Source organism: Thunnus maccoyii, chromosome 5, assembly GCF_910596095.1.
Source record: "Thunnus maccoyii chromosome 5, fThuMac1.1, whole genome shotgun sequence".
Classification (NCBI taxonomy): domain Eukaryota; kingdom Metazoa; phylum Chordata; class Actinopteri; order Scombriformes; family Scombridae; genus Thunnus; species Thunnus maccoyii.
In genome coordinates, this window is record NC_056537.1 from 33277504 (window position 1) to 33291602 (window position 14099).

Sequence of the window (14099 nt, forward strand, 5' to 3'; positions counted from 1 at the left end):
GTCCTGAGCTGTTCTTTCAGACAACAAGTTGAGGGAATGCATGCTGGTCTCTTCTGGCTAAAGGTGAAGAAGCGGCTGGGGAATATGTGCTCTAAAACAGCCAAGGATAACCTTTACTAGGAATAGCTCTATTCCTAGTAACCTAGTATCCCAATAACTAACGCTTTAAGGAAAACTTTTCTGTACAGGGCAGACATTCAGTTGAACAATTTATTATCAATATCAAAAAAATGGCTAAACAAGATTATTTTAAAGAAAAAAAAGCCTAAGAGATTTCTAATGAGCTACAGATACATGTAAGGCTTTTCAGACTAACAGGATTTATACAGCTGGTTATGACAAGAATATAATGGTGTTCTACAGTATGTTGTGTTTGTAGACTGGGTTGTGATGGGCTTTTGATTGCAGTGTGTATGCTGCAATACTGCTGATTGTGTAATACTTAATCTTCTACCTTGTCTGTTTCATGTGTATGTATTTAAGCACGTATATGTATGTATGTAGGTACTAGTGCCAATAACCAATTTCCTTTAAAAGACCATGCCACTGAGTTTGTATCATTTAGGATAGAATAGAATCTTTATTTATATAGCACTTTTCAAAACTAGGATTACAAAGTGCTTCACAAATTGCAAGTGCAGATATACAATGACAAAAGAATGTGTTGCATACTTCACTCAAAGACAGCAAAAGTAATTTAAAGAATAAAAACACACAGAAACAAATCAGGGCAGAGAAGCACTCCCTAAAATGCCTTTGAGGAAAGATAGGCCTTAAGAAAAGAATTAAAACATTCAACAGAGTTTGCTGACCTGACCCTGAGGTGGAAACTGTTCCATGGCTTGGGGGCCAGAACAGCAAAAAATCGGTCCCCACAGGTCCTGAACTTTGACCTGATGGATTTGTATGTGGTCTGTAGTTCACCAATATATTGTGGTGCCAGGTTGTGTAGGTAAGTTTTGAATTCAATCCTACATTTCACAAGGAAGCCGGTGTAGTGAAGCTAGCACCGAGCTGATATGAGAAGGCTTTGGAGGCCTAGTAAGCAGTCGTGCTGCTGAACTTTGCCATACAAACGTGCTGCTACGCCTTGGCTTAAACAGGAATAAAGTGACTTACAATAGTCAATGCGGGAAGAGACAAAATAGTGGATGACAATTTTATATAATAATGATAATAATAATAACTGTTTGTATTGCACCTTTCATACAAGAAATGCAGCTCAAAGTGCTTTACAATAAAATAATTTACATGCACCAAGTGCTTCACATGAAAAGGACATAAAAAGAACATAAAGCATGTAAAAAAAAAACCCATTAATGTAACATAAGATGGAAAATAAAACCCACTCGATAACAATAATTAATATAAGGTAAAATAAAGTGAAAATACAATTCACAGAATGTGTACTTCAGTGGTGGTTATTTGAGATTTAATAAGTGAAAACTCAGAAAGTATTTCACTATGTGAACACAATCTGTAAATTGGCACCGAGGTCTCTGAAGCCATAAGCAAACAGAGCCTCCCTTTTCTCAACGAATACAGACTCACCAGCAGTCTTGATTTACCGAAATAAGCCTCTTTCAGCTTACCCTAGAACATCTTCCCACAGGTTTAACCTCACTGTGGGTCTTATCTGTGTTGGGCGAAACCTGAAGTTGCCCCAGAAAGAAAGCACCCTTCATATATACAACAGCCGTGCAGTAAATCTATCCTCAGGTTCTATTTTTTTATTTGGAGGCTGTAGTTTGTGTAGCCATTGAATTATATTATGTTACACAGAGAGATGTTTCTTTTCTTTTCTTTTTGTTATTTTTAACAGACATACATAACCACCATATAGCTGTGCTACATATTACACAATGTTATTTTTTTTACCAAGCAGAACAACAAAAAACTGTGTGGTAATAACTTGATAATAATCACCAGACTGCAAAACATCATGTATATCCATGATGAATATAAATCAAGTGACAGAACCCAAATCTAATCAATCAATCAAATCTACAACAGTGACTCAGACAAACACAAAGCAGCTCCCCAACAGGAAGGGAAAAAAAAACCTTGTATAGTTAGAGATAAGACCTGACGTCCATAGACATAAAACATTAACCCTTTAACATCCAGCCTTTTTATAGAATTTTCACCTATTTGGCATACCCAAATGGAAAAGCGTATAACAGAAGAACTGTAAGGCCATGATACATGTATTAGGCTTCATTTGACAAGTGCCATCTTCTAGTTTCTGTAAATGTGTTTGTTTAGCATGTGGCTAAAACACAAACAAAACTACATCAGTTCAAATAAGGCTCAAAAAAGTGTTTTTGGCCCTCGTTTATAATGAGTCATATTTGAATAACAAGAATTAAGACATGCTTTATGACAGAACTATGCAAATCACCATAAACCTTCTACATCTTGTCAACCTGTATGAAATTCCAGACCTCTAGGCCTAACCTTATGGGAGCTAGGGAGTTTTTGGTTTGTGGTGTCACTGGTGGATAACCAAACCTCTCCAGTTATCTCCAGTTGGCCAAAATGTGCCAATTGCTTTTACTCATTACTGTGTGATGCTACCGCTTACAACTGACTTAAGCGGGTTGTTGGCGACCCGGTGGATGTTAAGTGGTCCAGAAGCAGCAGATAAGCAATCAATCAGATCCAAAGTCAATAGAAAATGCTAATTGTTCCCACTGTAGGCACCATCCATATGTGCAATATACTGTGCATTAATCTCAGATCTAACATTTGTATCAATATCTCTTTAATTGGTAAAGAAACAGGCTCCACCTTCTGTTAAAAATATCTTTCTCTGAGAGATATTTTCAATATTTTGGCCACCTGAGTTAGATCAATGACGGCAGACTAAACCAACATTTGATTTGTAGTAAACCGTCTAAAATATGCTAAATTGCTGATATTGTCCTTTGAATGTAACAACTTAACTAACAACTAAACATGGAATCATTCAGCTTTCACGGCATTATGAAAAAGCCTCTGAAACAGCAGGCAGTAGTGAGAAACACTAACAGTTTGATAATTGTGTAATAGTTCATGCTGTTTCATATGTGTAGTATCAGAGATGAACCACACTTTACTGCACCACAGTCTGGCCTCACAAACACCAGTTTTGCTGTTAGACAAAATGTTAGATAATTACTGACTCATTTTAAGGCTAAAAGATTAGCTGCTCTGCCCCCAGCTATCCCTCAGCTAACAGCTGTGTTTCCATTGCAACAGTCAGTGACACCAACTGACAAACCGAAGGAAACATGACTAAATCTGTGGTTTTTGAATGATGTTATGAACTGAGCATAGAGAGGGGAAAGACTTCAGAGACCACAGGATTCTTTGAAATTGTTTTTCTGTATTCACTTTAATCATGATTGATATTCTTGTTAAAATGTCCAAAGGAATTTATGAAGAACAGCAAGAGCAAAGAGTTCAAGAGAATGTGACCGTCAATATGCAGACATCCTGTGAGGTATCATCAATAAACCGCACACAGTATGACCATGTCTGTGACGCTCTATACCACAACATAGCTGAGAGAGAAGACGTATTTGGGGATTTTGCTTTTAAGTTTTGATGATCACCATCTCCATGATCATCATAATTTCCATGCCAGGTACCATTCCAACAGTGAATCTACCAGGGTGGTTCCCAGTACATGTAATTGTGAATGTTAATTGAAACTGAACTGAAACTGAATTCAACTTAAATTCAGTGACAATCGAAAACAAACACCAAGACACAGCTCATCAAACTGAAAGTTTTGAAAAAAGAACCTCATCATCATTAGATCGGAAGTGTTGGTGATATTTATCTGCGCACTGTGACCTTGCACTGAGTGATCACACAGGTTGCAGTCAACAGTTTGTTGCGTTCTTTTAAACCACTTAATTTAAAAAGAAAAAGGTAGAATTTTGTCAATTTAGAGGATGGGTTCACAATGACAAGTCTGTCTTAAAACAACAGTCAAGAGCCCAAATGAACAGTGAAACAGGTTTTTCTTGCTGTAATTATTCCTTCATACAATGTAAGTGATGGGGGACAAATCTCACAGTCTTCCTTCTGCGCAAAAATATATTTAAAAGTTTATCCGAAGCTAATATGAAGCTTCAGTGTCCAAATGAGTCAAATCAAGTAGATATTTTTCAAGGAAACACAAAGAGGGAATTTGATGCTAAAAAGACTGTAAATGTGGCAGATATCCACTTGATATGGCTAACTCAGACTGATGAAGCCTCATATGAGTGTCACACAACTTTTAAATGCATTTTTACACTAAATGACTGTGTGGACACACTGTGGATTTTGGCCTCCATCACTTACATTGAAAGCACATTTGAAGGGAATCTTTTAATAGCCAGTATGAACAGGAGGAATGATTACAGCGAGGAAAACCTCTTTCACTGTTCATATGGACACCTGACTGCTGTTTAAAAAACAGACTTGAAAAATTGTGAACCCATCCCTTAAAGATGCAGTATGTAGAATTTAGTGGCATCTAGCAGAACAGATTTGGCACAAATGGAATATAATATTCATAAGTACATTTCAATTAGTGTATAATCACCTGAAAATTAGAATCATTGTGTTTTCATTACCTTAGAATGAGCCCTTTATATCTACATAGGGAGCAAGTCCCCTTCCACGGAGGCCGCCATGTAGCACAGTAGCCCAGAATGGACAAACCAAACACTAGCTTTAGAGAGGGTTTTCTTTCGCGTTTTTCATGAGTTTTGCAGCCACCATAGATTCTCCTACACATTTGAAAGGGGAGGACAGGGGTATTAAAACTCTATACTCTGCACAAATTTACTTTGCCCCACAGGTGAACTTGATTGAGGCGATCCCACCATTGAATTGATTTTGGCCTGAAATTATTTTCATTGAAGGGGACGTATTATACTTTTCCTTATTTTCAGACATATATATATAATGTCACAATATCGGATATTCATGTTAAAAGTAGCCGACATGTCAAATAACGAGGTAAACGTATGTAGCAGTAATCCCTGTGAGCAGAAAGCCCTGGCTTCAGACTGCTCTGAATGCTCGGTTTCCAACGGTTTTTTCTACTTTCAGCCCGAGCTGACATCAGACAGCAAAGTAAAATAAGTAGTTTACTTGTTGGAGGTATGCTTGTTGTCTGCAGCTCTTCATAAAACATCTCACTGTGGCTGTTTCTGCTTGTACTAGTCCTCCCTGTGTTATTTCTAACTAATCTGCTGAACAAATAGCTCTATATATTGTTGTTTCGACCGTTTTTTAGCACGGCTAAGGAAGCTCCGCTAAGTCAGTTAGGTACATGTTTTTACTTCCTGTAAATTCTTCACAATTAAAGTCTCCCATTAGTTAGTCATATAAAAGATTTTAATTTGAAGCAGTAAAACAGGAAATGTTTGGTTTGCAATGATGGTACGGTTATACAATTCTGATACGTAAAGCTGGCCAATCAGAACAGAGTGGGGTTATCGCGAAAGGGGCCTTAAAGAGACAGGAGATAAAATAGATTGTAAGAGAAACTGTGTATATTGAGGGGCTGCATAAAGGGTCAGTATAAGATGAAAAAGCAGTTTTTTGAACTTTGAATCATGCAAAGCTACTCTAGCGGAGTCAAAAATTAAATAAAAAAATAAAAATTTAGAGCTGAAATGAGCATAATAGGTCCTCTTTAATGCTGGTTTGACCGCGTCCTTATAAAGAGCAAGTGAAACAGTTTGCTATATGTACCAAACCACCTGTCCCAGCAATCATCAGATTACACACTTTTTGTTCCCTCTATATTTGGCACATTCAATCAAAGAATCAATTAAAAAGCTCCAAGAATAGAACTTATTTACTCAAGAAAATGGTTAAATATGACACTGCATGTGTCTGAGGTCTTAGCAAATTTGCCAAAGAGAAAACAAACCCATTAGCCTTTGGGTTGGAAAGGCTGCCAATAACCTAAATGCTATGGAAATACACCAAAATTAACTATTTAATTACATTATTAAATGATGTTTAAGTGGATCTATTAAAACACACTTCATTAGTTAGTCCTGATGACCAATCTCCACATAAAATTCAATATACAAACCTGGATAAGAAACTGTTCTCTAATATGTTGGAGGATGAAGGTTCAGCATAGCAGATGCTGTAGTTGAGTTCAGTCAACCATTCTGAATGATTACAGGTAGAAATGTGTCAGTGTGCATGAAGCTCTCTCCTGTTTGTGTGTGTGGCTCTGTGAGCAGATCAGATCTCAGAGCTGCTGAAGCCCCACAGAGTCTGTCTGGTGACGCCCGTCATTCTAAACCATCCCAGTCAGCCAAGCAGATCATCCAACAGGTTTGTGGTGAGTCATGGACAGAATTAAGTCTTTAATACCTATGTAGAAAAATCAGGTATCAACATCAAGGGTTCAGCTACATAAGGCTTTTAATGGATAAGGTACAGTATATGTGGGACAAACCAAAAAAGATTTTAAAAAGTAGCACTAACACTCACATTACATGAAATGCCAGGATACTCTTATTCTTGGCAAAATAGGTATTGTCCCTGCCTGATTTTTCATGCTAAGTGAGTGCTACTCTTAAAGCTGCATTAATTGATTTGTTTTGGCCACTTGGTGGCAGCGGATCAAGCTGTAAACACACCATTGACATACCAACACTGACGTCATAAAGTTGATATGGCTAACGTGTTAGCAAACAGTTGCCTATTTACACATCTGATCCAGCAGATATAGAGCTGCATCAACATTCATTAGGAATTGTGTTTGTGTTCACCTGATGAATGTACGTCCAATATTCACTCTCTTTTTAGCTCTGTTTTGGTCTCCACCAACAACAGAGAGAAATATCTGGCTGCCAAATGCTCCTCTGCTAGCCACTAACTTTGCTAACTTTTTCTGCTGATTCAAAATAGACTAAAATGCTCTATAGATTAGAGGGGAACTTGAGGTGTTGATAATTCGCTGTTGGTTTGTCACTATGAGTGACCCTTTTTCATATTACACATAGTCGTTTCATAAATTGTTAATATAAAAATATCAATAAGTGCAGCTTTAAATGATAATTTTGGTGTTTTTGCTTTGGATATTAGATGCTTGGGTTTAGCACTATAAAGTAAAGACTGTATGGCAGCAGTGATTTCAGATCAAATTGCAGTTTTTGTGCCAATATTGACTGACTATTTTCATGCAGTAGGTAGACAATATTGCATTTTTTTTTCTCAGGGTCAGACAGTTTCATCAACAATTTAGTGTCCAGCTAATTTGCTGCTTTTACTCTTTGATGCTATAATAACCATGATTTTCCTGTCAGGGGATCTATGGATTTATCAGTGTCACATCTAATGTCTCTCCTCTATTTCTATTTCTTCACTGTCTCTCTCTGTAGGTGCTGAGTCTATGGAGGGGTTACGTGATTGCAAACAAGCAGCCTGTCAGGGTAAATCACAACTCTAACGTTTATTTTAGCTAAACAACCAATGAAACTCTTATAGTAACAAAAAATGCCATTATTTGAGCTAAAGCAGAATTTGATTTCCTCCCCTTTGTCTTGTTCACACTCTGAGTGTGTTCACATACGTGTTTGTTTGCATGTGTACAGGTGGAGAGCACATTCAGCTACTTGGACATTTGCTCCATCAACATTCACAGTCTCACACAGGTACACTCTCATTATCATTTTAACAAAATCTTGCATACAGTTTTTTAGGATTAGTTACATGCATGGTTCAATATTGAATCCACATCTTCAGAACTCTTCACACAGTCAACTTTACCAACACACTGCTGTGCACAGCAGCTCATTTTACACCCAAAATCAAATCAAATCAAATCAAAAACACTAACAACAGGCAACACATGATGATATTTTTATGACTGTCTGTGAAGTAGTAAATCACTTTGTGATCTCTAGATGTTTTTAATTATGTAGAAATTGTATATATGTTGTATATATGTTGTTTTTTGATTGGTGATAGTGTAAGAAATGTGTATACTGTGTAAACAAACTTCTCATTACAGAAACATCTGTCCACATGAATATATGTTTTTGAACATAAACTGAAGAGTTTTGAAGTGAGGATGTAAACATGTAAAATGTGCTGCAGATCCACAGAGTGTTTTTGCTTGTTTGTGTTTGAGTGAGAAAAGTATTCAGGACATTTGAAGCTGTTGTCATTTAATGCTCTTTGTGTAAAAGTAATGCGAATGTTGTCACAGTTTGGTTTGAAACATGCATATAACCAATTGTAAAAAAAGTGTAATATATTGATCTTATTTAATATTTTTTCCTTTATTTCATCATATATTCTTATCCAGTTATATTCCATTTGTTCATATTGTTTGTATGTATGTATGTTTTTAGTCAATAGAATACTTTAAAGGTGAATGCTGTCTTGTAAAGTTAATCGGTAGAGCTTAGGGGTATTTTCGTGGATAGTCAGCACCCTTTAGGTCCATATGATCTGATTTTAGTTTGTGTGTGTGCGTGTGTTGCAGATTGTGTTGGAGACAGACAGGCAGACTCTGTCTTTCAGTGTGTTGCGCATTGAGGATCTTGAGGCCATGGTCAGTCACATGACCGCCTCACTGAAGAGGATCTTCCCTGATTCATCTCCAGGGTGGGTCTCACTCACCAACCTGCTGCATGTTTGACTGCACACCAGCAGACTGAAAAACTATTTGCACATATTGTATCAGTCTTTACTGACTCTATCCCTCTTTTGGGTCTCTAAGCAGTTGCTGAAAAATATTTAAGTGACTCTCAGATTCAAATTAGATTTTAATGACCTGATGATATTTCCTCCGATACCATTTGTTGTACTAAATCTCAATATATTTCTTGTCCTCTAATTTTTGTGTATATACCTTCAGGAAGCTGTTAAAGACGATTTCTCCTGAACTTCAGCAGAGACTTCTCACACTGACCAGTGCGATAGAGGAGCAGTTGAATGATCAGTCTGGATCCTGTGGTATGGACCTTTAATTTTACAGGGCAGAGGGGTGTTTCATAGAGGTGGCTCAGAAAAGCCAGGCTTACTGTGAAAAGTCTTGAATGAACTGAACAAACTAGAGCAGGGTTAATCTGTTTCATAAAGGTGACTCAGAGCTGATGTAAGTCAAGACTTGACATCAAGCACTGGTCAGGCTAGTTTTCTGGCATTGTCTGGAGGGATACGTTTCCATGGTTACTGGGGTCAGACTTATATAAACTTTGACCTTGGACTAAGAAGCTCAAGTATTTCCAGGAGGTTAAAAAGTGTGTGTTTGGATGTGTGTTGCAGGAGGATTCTCTGATACCTATGCTGCTCTGTGTGACTTCAATGAGATGCCGTTTAGAGAGGAAATTCAGTGGGTAAGTCACTACTTTAATACAATGTAATACACTTTAATATGCTGTGAATACCAAACTACTGTAGTGACACTTAGAAGCACTTGACAATCACTGAATGTTAGCATCGGCGTATCCAAATAAAGCATGGCCAAGTGTTTTGACAGGATGTTGACAACATCTACTTCATCCACAAATGGAGAAAGTTCAACCTGCAGGACTTCAGCCACTTAGACAGCAGGTGAGATACAATACAGTCCTGTTTCATCCAATTTTTCCCTTAACCTCTGTTACATACTCTGTTTAAATTCCTCTCCTCTCCTCTCCTCTCCTCTCCTCTCCTCTCCTCTCCTCTCAGGGACTTGGCAATAGCAGTAGCAGCTTTGTCCTTCAACCAGTGGTTTACCAAGATATACAGCAAAGAACTCAAACTGGTACAGTCTATTATTAGTTCATTAAAATGTCTTCTTCTGTTCTTATTCTGGAGTGGTTCTTATTCAGCAGAGGCTGAGATATCCTAACTTGATAGCATTTTGCATACTCAGGTCTCTCAAAGTCCACACCCTCCAGATCCACAGATGACATTATACAACTGAGTATTACAAACCATGACGAGTAGACTGATCTTACTGTAATGATCAGTGCGATGCTCCTTCAATAAACTCAATTTCATCAAACATGGGTCATGGGCCAAACATAAGGCTTATCTCAGCATAAGACTGGGTCTTAAGACTAAAAAATTTTCATGGAGGGGATGCTAGTTTTATTACTGGCTTTCACTTGTAGAGGTCCAACCACATTGATAACATCCAGCTGAGAAGATAAAAGGCAAAATCTTCACCTCTGTCGGGATTTAGCACTTTTAGTCTATCTTAAGCCAATACTAACATTTTATAACCACGCTAAAGAGTTATTGGCTGCTGTAATCCTTCCCTCTGTTCATACTGACCAAAAGTGTTTGCAGAGTGACTGCACTGTAAGAGATATGGGTTAAAATCTCCTCTCTCTGTGTTTCAGCAGTCTGAGTTAGACAGATCAGGTGGATGTCTTCCCAAGTTACAGTCTTTTTAGTACCAAATTGCTGCTTTATTTTCCACAGACAGTGCTTCCTCATTGAACTGCAGTAGAGGGACTGTAATATAAAAAGGGAGAGAGTACTGCGTTAAGATATACTTGAAAAAATCTCAATTTGTCCTTTAACAAATTAGTGAGATCCAGCCTTTCACTGCTTCTGAAACATCATCCCACCATGAGTCTACAAAAGTCTCCCCTAGTCCCTGATTCAACTTATTGTGAATTTATGGACCTTGTCTGTCTCTGTGTTTGTCCCTTCAGTCAGTAGACGTCCAGCAGCAGCTCACCTTCATACTGTCCAGATCTCCCAGTCTGGAGGAACTCTCACTGGAGACCAGCGGACTCAAACTGTGAGTCTGTGTGCAACTGTGTGCAGATATGTTGGTATATAGCAAGATCCTGGGGGAAGTAAACAAACAACTTCCCTCAACAAGACTTATAAAGCTGCATTGAGCACACTTCTTCAGGGAAGCTGCTCAGTGACTCACAGTTTAAGATTTAGCTGCACTGGTGTGCTCTGAGTTTAAATGTGTGATAGAGATTTAAAGTTAGAGAAGAGCTCTTTAGATGTTCGAAGGAAGCTTTGCAGATATCCTTTAATGCACAGGCTGAGCTTGACTGCAGGCTAGAGGTCCTGATTGCCAACATTATTAGAAAATAGGATCTAATGAGTCTGTACCCTCATAATGCAAAACCATGCCATCAGCCTGCCCTTTGTAATGTCCTTGGCGTAAGACAATACTATGTTCAATTGTGATAAAGGTGAATGACAGACTAACAAAACGAGGTGTATCATGTCACTGTCCAAGGTGCTGATCCTGGGACCCCAGGAATGCAGATGTGTTTCAAGATTCCCACTACTTTACTGGGAGGGAATGCAGTCTTTCAGCAGACTGGTTTTGACATTTCAAAGATGAATGATATAGCAGGAAGAGAAGTGAAGGAGGAAGTGAAGATGGTCTTGGTCTTTCGGTCATCTGCAGTCATCTCATTGAACTCTTCGTTGAGTTTGAACTTGATCTCTGTGGTGTTAAAAGTACTCTGAGACTTCATTGAAATGCGCCCGGCATCATCCACACTGATCACCAGGTTGTCTTCTGTTAGATGTGGCTCTGATGCCAATTTGCGATGATTTGAATGTGGACATTGTCATATGAACAAAGAGACACAGACCCAAAAGGTGTGTTATAACTAGGGAGAATACACCTCAAGAAAGATTTAAACTACATTTTTTCATATGTAAATCTAAGCAGGCTGCATGTAAGTCTGATTTAAAGTCTAGTTTATAGATACAGTATATACTCACTACCTTCCACATACTGAACATATGACGTTTATACAATATGCAAACTGCGTGATAGTACACCATTTACTTATGCTTACTTTTCCACATGGATGGAATTAATTGAAACTGAGACATTTCTCCTTTCCACTGCAGGGACTTTGCAATCAAAATGGCAGCTGCGCTGCGGGAGAACACCTCTTCTACCTTGCAATCCATCAACCTCTCAGGCAATCCAATTGAAGACAAAGGTGGGCATTTTATATCACATCTGAGTGGCAGAAGCACAGAATCGGAATAAAACATAAATGTTTGAAGCCATGTTACATCTTAAGCCACGTAAACCATGTCAGTGTTCATGTCTTCTTTTGTCAGTCAGAGAAAATGAGCTGCTAATGAAAGCTGCCACCCTCTTGACATTCTAGTATGTGATTTAGGATCTGTTTACCCAGAAAAAAACAAAAAAACAAAAAAAAAATCTCACTTTCGTCTACTTCCTCTAGTAAAATGAATCTGTGCAGATGGTGTTGGTCTTATTTGCCTTATTTACCCAGGTTTTCATCTTTAAAAAATGACCTTTCAGATATTCAACATGTGTTTTTGCAGTGTGCTGGGACAGTTTTCATTAGACTTACTTTCGACTGAAGAAATGGTCCCAGTGAAAATAGATACACAGTAATCTGGACACTGTTTCTGAGATTTCCCTGTTATTTTTTTCAAATGGCATTCAGTGCTTTGGGGCAGTGACCAAAAAGCGGATTGATGGCCATAAAAAATCTTAGGCTCGATCATCTTGGCTGCCAGATAATGTTAGGTACAGGTGTCGTAATGTAATGATAAAGCATTTAAATGTATAATACCAATTAAATTCACATTTTGTTAGTTGTACAGAGGTACATGGTTTATTTTCTGTTTACATTAACAGATTTCACATTTCTTTGTGTATACAGGGTGTAAACTAAGTAGTAATAGAACGGCCAACATTTTACTTTGTTTGTGTGTGTGTGCGTGTGTGTGTGTGTGTGTGTGTGTCTGTGGGTGTGTTTTCATTCCTAGGTGTTATAGCACTTAGTCAGGAGTTGGGGAATCTAAATGAGGGACTCAAATACCTCTCTCTGTCCCGGGTGTCCATGACGGCAAGAGGTAGATTCACACACACACACACACACACACATACACACACACGCTGCAATTATGGCAATAGTGGTTGTTTAACAATGAAGACAACAACTCCCATGATACCACAGTACTTCACAATGTCATCACACTCCGTCTTTTATTATTGTTTTGATTGAGCGACCCTCAGCAGATCGTGTGTTTAAGACCCCATTACAAAGTGGTAGAAACTCCACTCAAATTTCTAAATACTTATAATGTGACATGTCATAAGGGAAGCTTTCATACTGTACAAGAAATTGCGATGTTATATGTTTCCAGGTCTTGGCTGCCTGAGTCAGGTGTTATTCACCAATCAGCTGTTCTCCGTATCTCTGACCCACCTGGATCTGTCTGGTAACCCCGGCAGCCTGGTTACTGAAGAGGCCACGGTGTGTGTGTGTTTTTTTTATGTCAAACAATGGCAATTTACACTCAAACATAAAACCTTGCAAATAGGAATAGTTCTGTCACTTAAGTCGTGCTTGTATTAGCTGATTGGCATCAGCTGCTTCAGTTATGCTTCACAATCACTGGCTAATTCATCAGCTACTTGGCTACCAGCTGACTTGTATTCATGCAGGTGTAAAGCACGGCCATTATAACCTGACACTTCTCTCTATTACTCTTCTGATATGTTCATGCTAAAATTTGCTGCTGCAGCTCCCTCCACCACCTCTATATTTTTCATATTATTGATCTAACTAATAGTTAATGTTCCTATATGTGTTTATTCAGAGGGAATTACTGAATTAAAATACTACATCCCAGCGAGAATAATTCTAGCAACACCTTGACTGTGCACTCTCTACAACAAACTATGACTGAACATCTTCAACATATAAATTTTCAGTATGTATAAAGAGTTTTTTCTGTGTTGGTGTCTTGCAGTTTCTCTTTAAGTTCTTGTCCAGTGCTAACTCTCTGTCTCATCTGGACCTCAGTGATACCAACTGCCCTCTGGACACGGTCAGTGACAATTTTTATTTGTATTTTATTCATATTTTTGTCTTTTATTTGCTGTGAATACAAGCACATCCATTCCTCCCATCTTTTGCTGGTTGGTTGATTTCCTGAAGGACAAGCCCTAACATTTTTGAAAGTTACCTTGTTGTCAGATGAGAAGGTCAACATGATTTTCATTTCTATACATCCAGTACAGCAATATATCCAGGACATGTTGAGCCCAGCTTAGCATACAGACTGGAAGCTGATGGAAACTGCTAGCCTAGCTCCATTAAGAGTGAAAAGTACAT

General features: G+C 38.2%; 1 protein-coding gene across 4 annotated transcripts in view; it reads left to right on the top strand.

Moving 5' to 3' along the window:
* Positions 1 to 14099, top strand: part of carmil2 (capping protein regulator and myosin 1 linker 2) — a 58998-nt gene that overhangs the window by 506 nt on the left and 44393 nt on the right. For 2 of the 4 annotated variants that reach the window (XM_042412114.1, XM_042412115.1), the window contains exons 2-14: positions 6246 to 6346; positions 7392 to 7442; positions 7605 to 7664; positions 8501 to 8622; positions 8876 to 8973; positions 9286 to 9356; positions 9500 to 9573; positions 9691 to 9766; positions 10668 to 10756; positions 11845 to 11939; positions 12745 to 12831; positions 13126 to 13235; positions 13735 to 13812. In XM_042412114.1, the coding sequence (XP_042268048.1) occupies positions 6246 to 6346; positions 7392 to 7442; positions 7605 to 7664; positions 8501 to 8622; positions 8876 to 8973; positions 9286 to 9356; positions 9500 to 9573; positions 9691 to 9766; positions 10668 to 10756; positions 11845 to 11939; positions 12745 to 12831; positions 13126 to 13235; positions 13735 to 13812 (1112 nt within the window). Of the gene's footprint in view, positions 1 to 6245; positions 6347 to 7391; positions 7443 to 7604; positions 7665 to 8500; positions 8623 to 8875; positions 8974 to 9285; positions 9357 to 9499; positions 9574 to 9690; positions 9767 to 10667; positions 10757 to 11221; positions 11496 to 11844; positions 11940 to 12744; positions 12832 to 13125; positions 13236 to 13734; positions 13813 to 14099 lie in introns of those variants that run through there. The other 2 variants (XM_042412116.1, XM_042412117.1) reach the window with 2 other exon arrangements.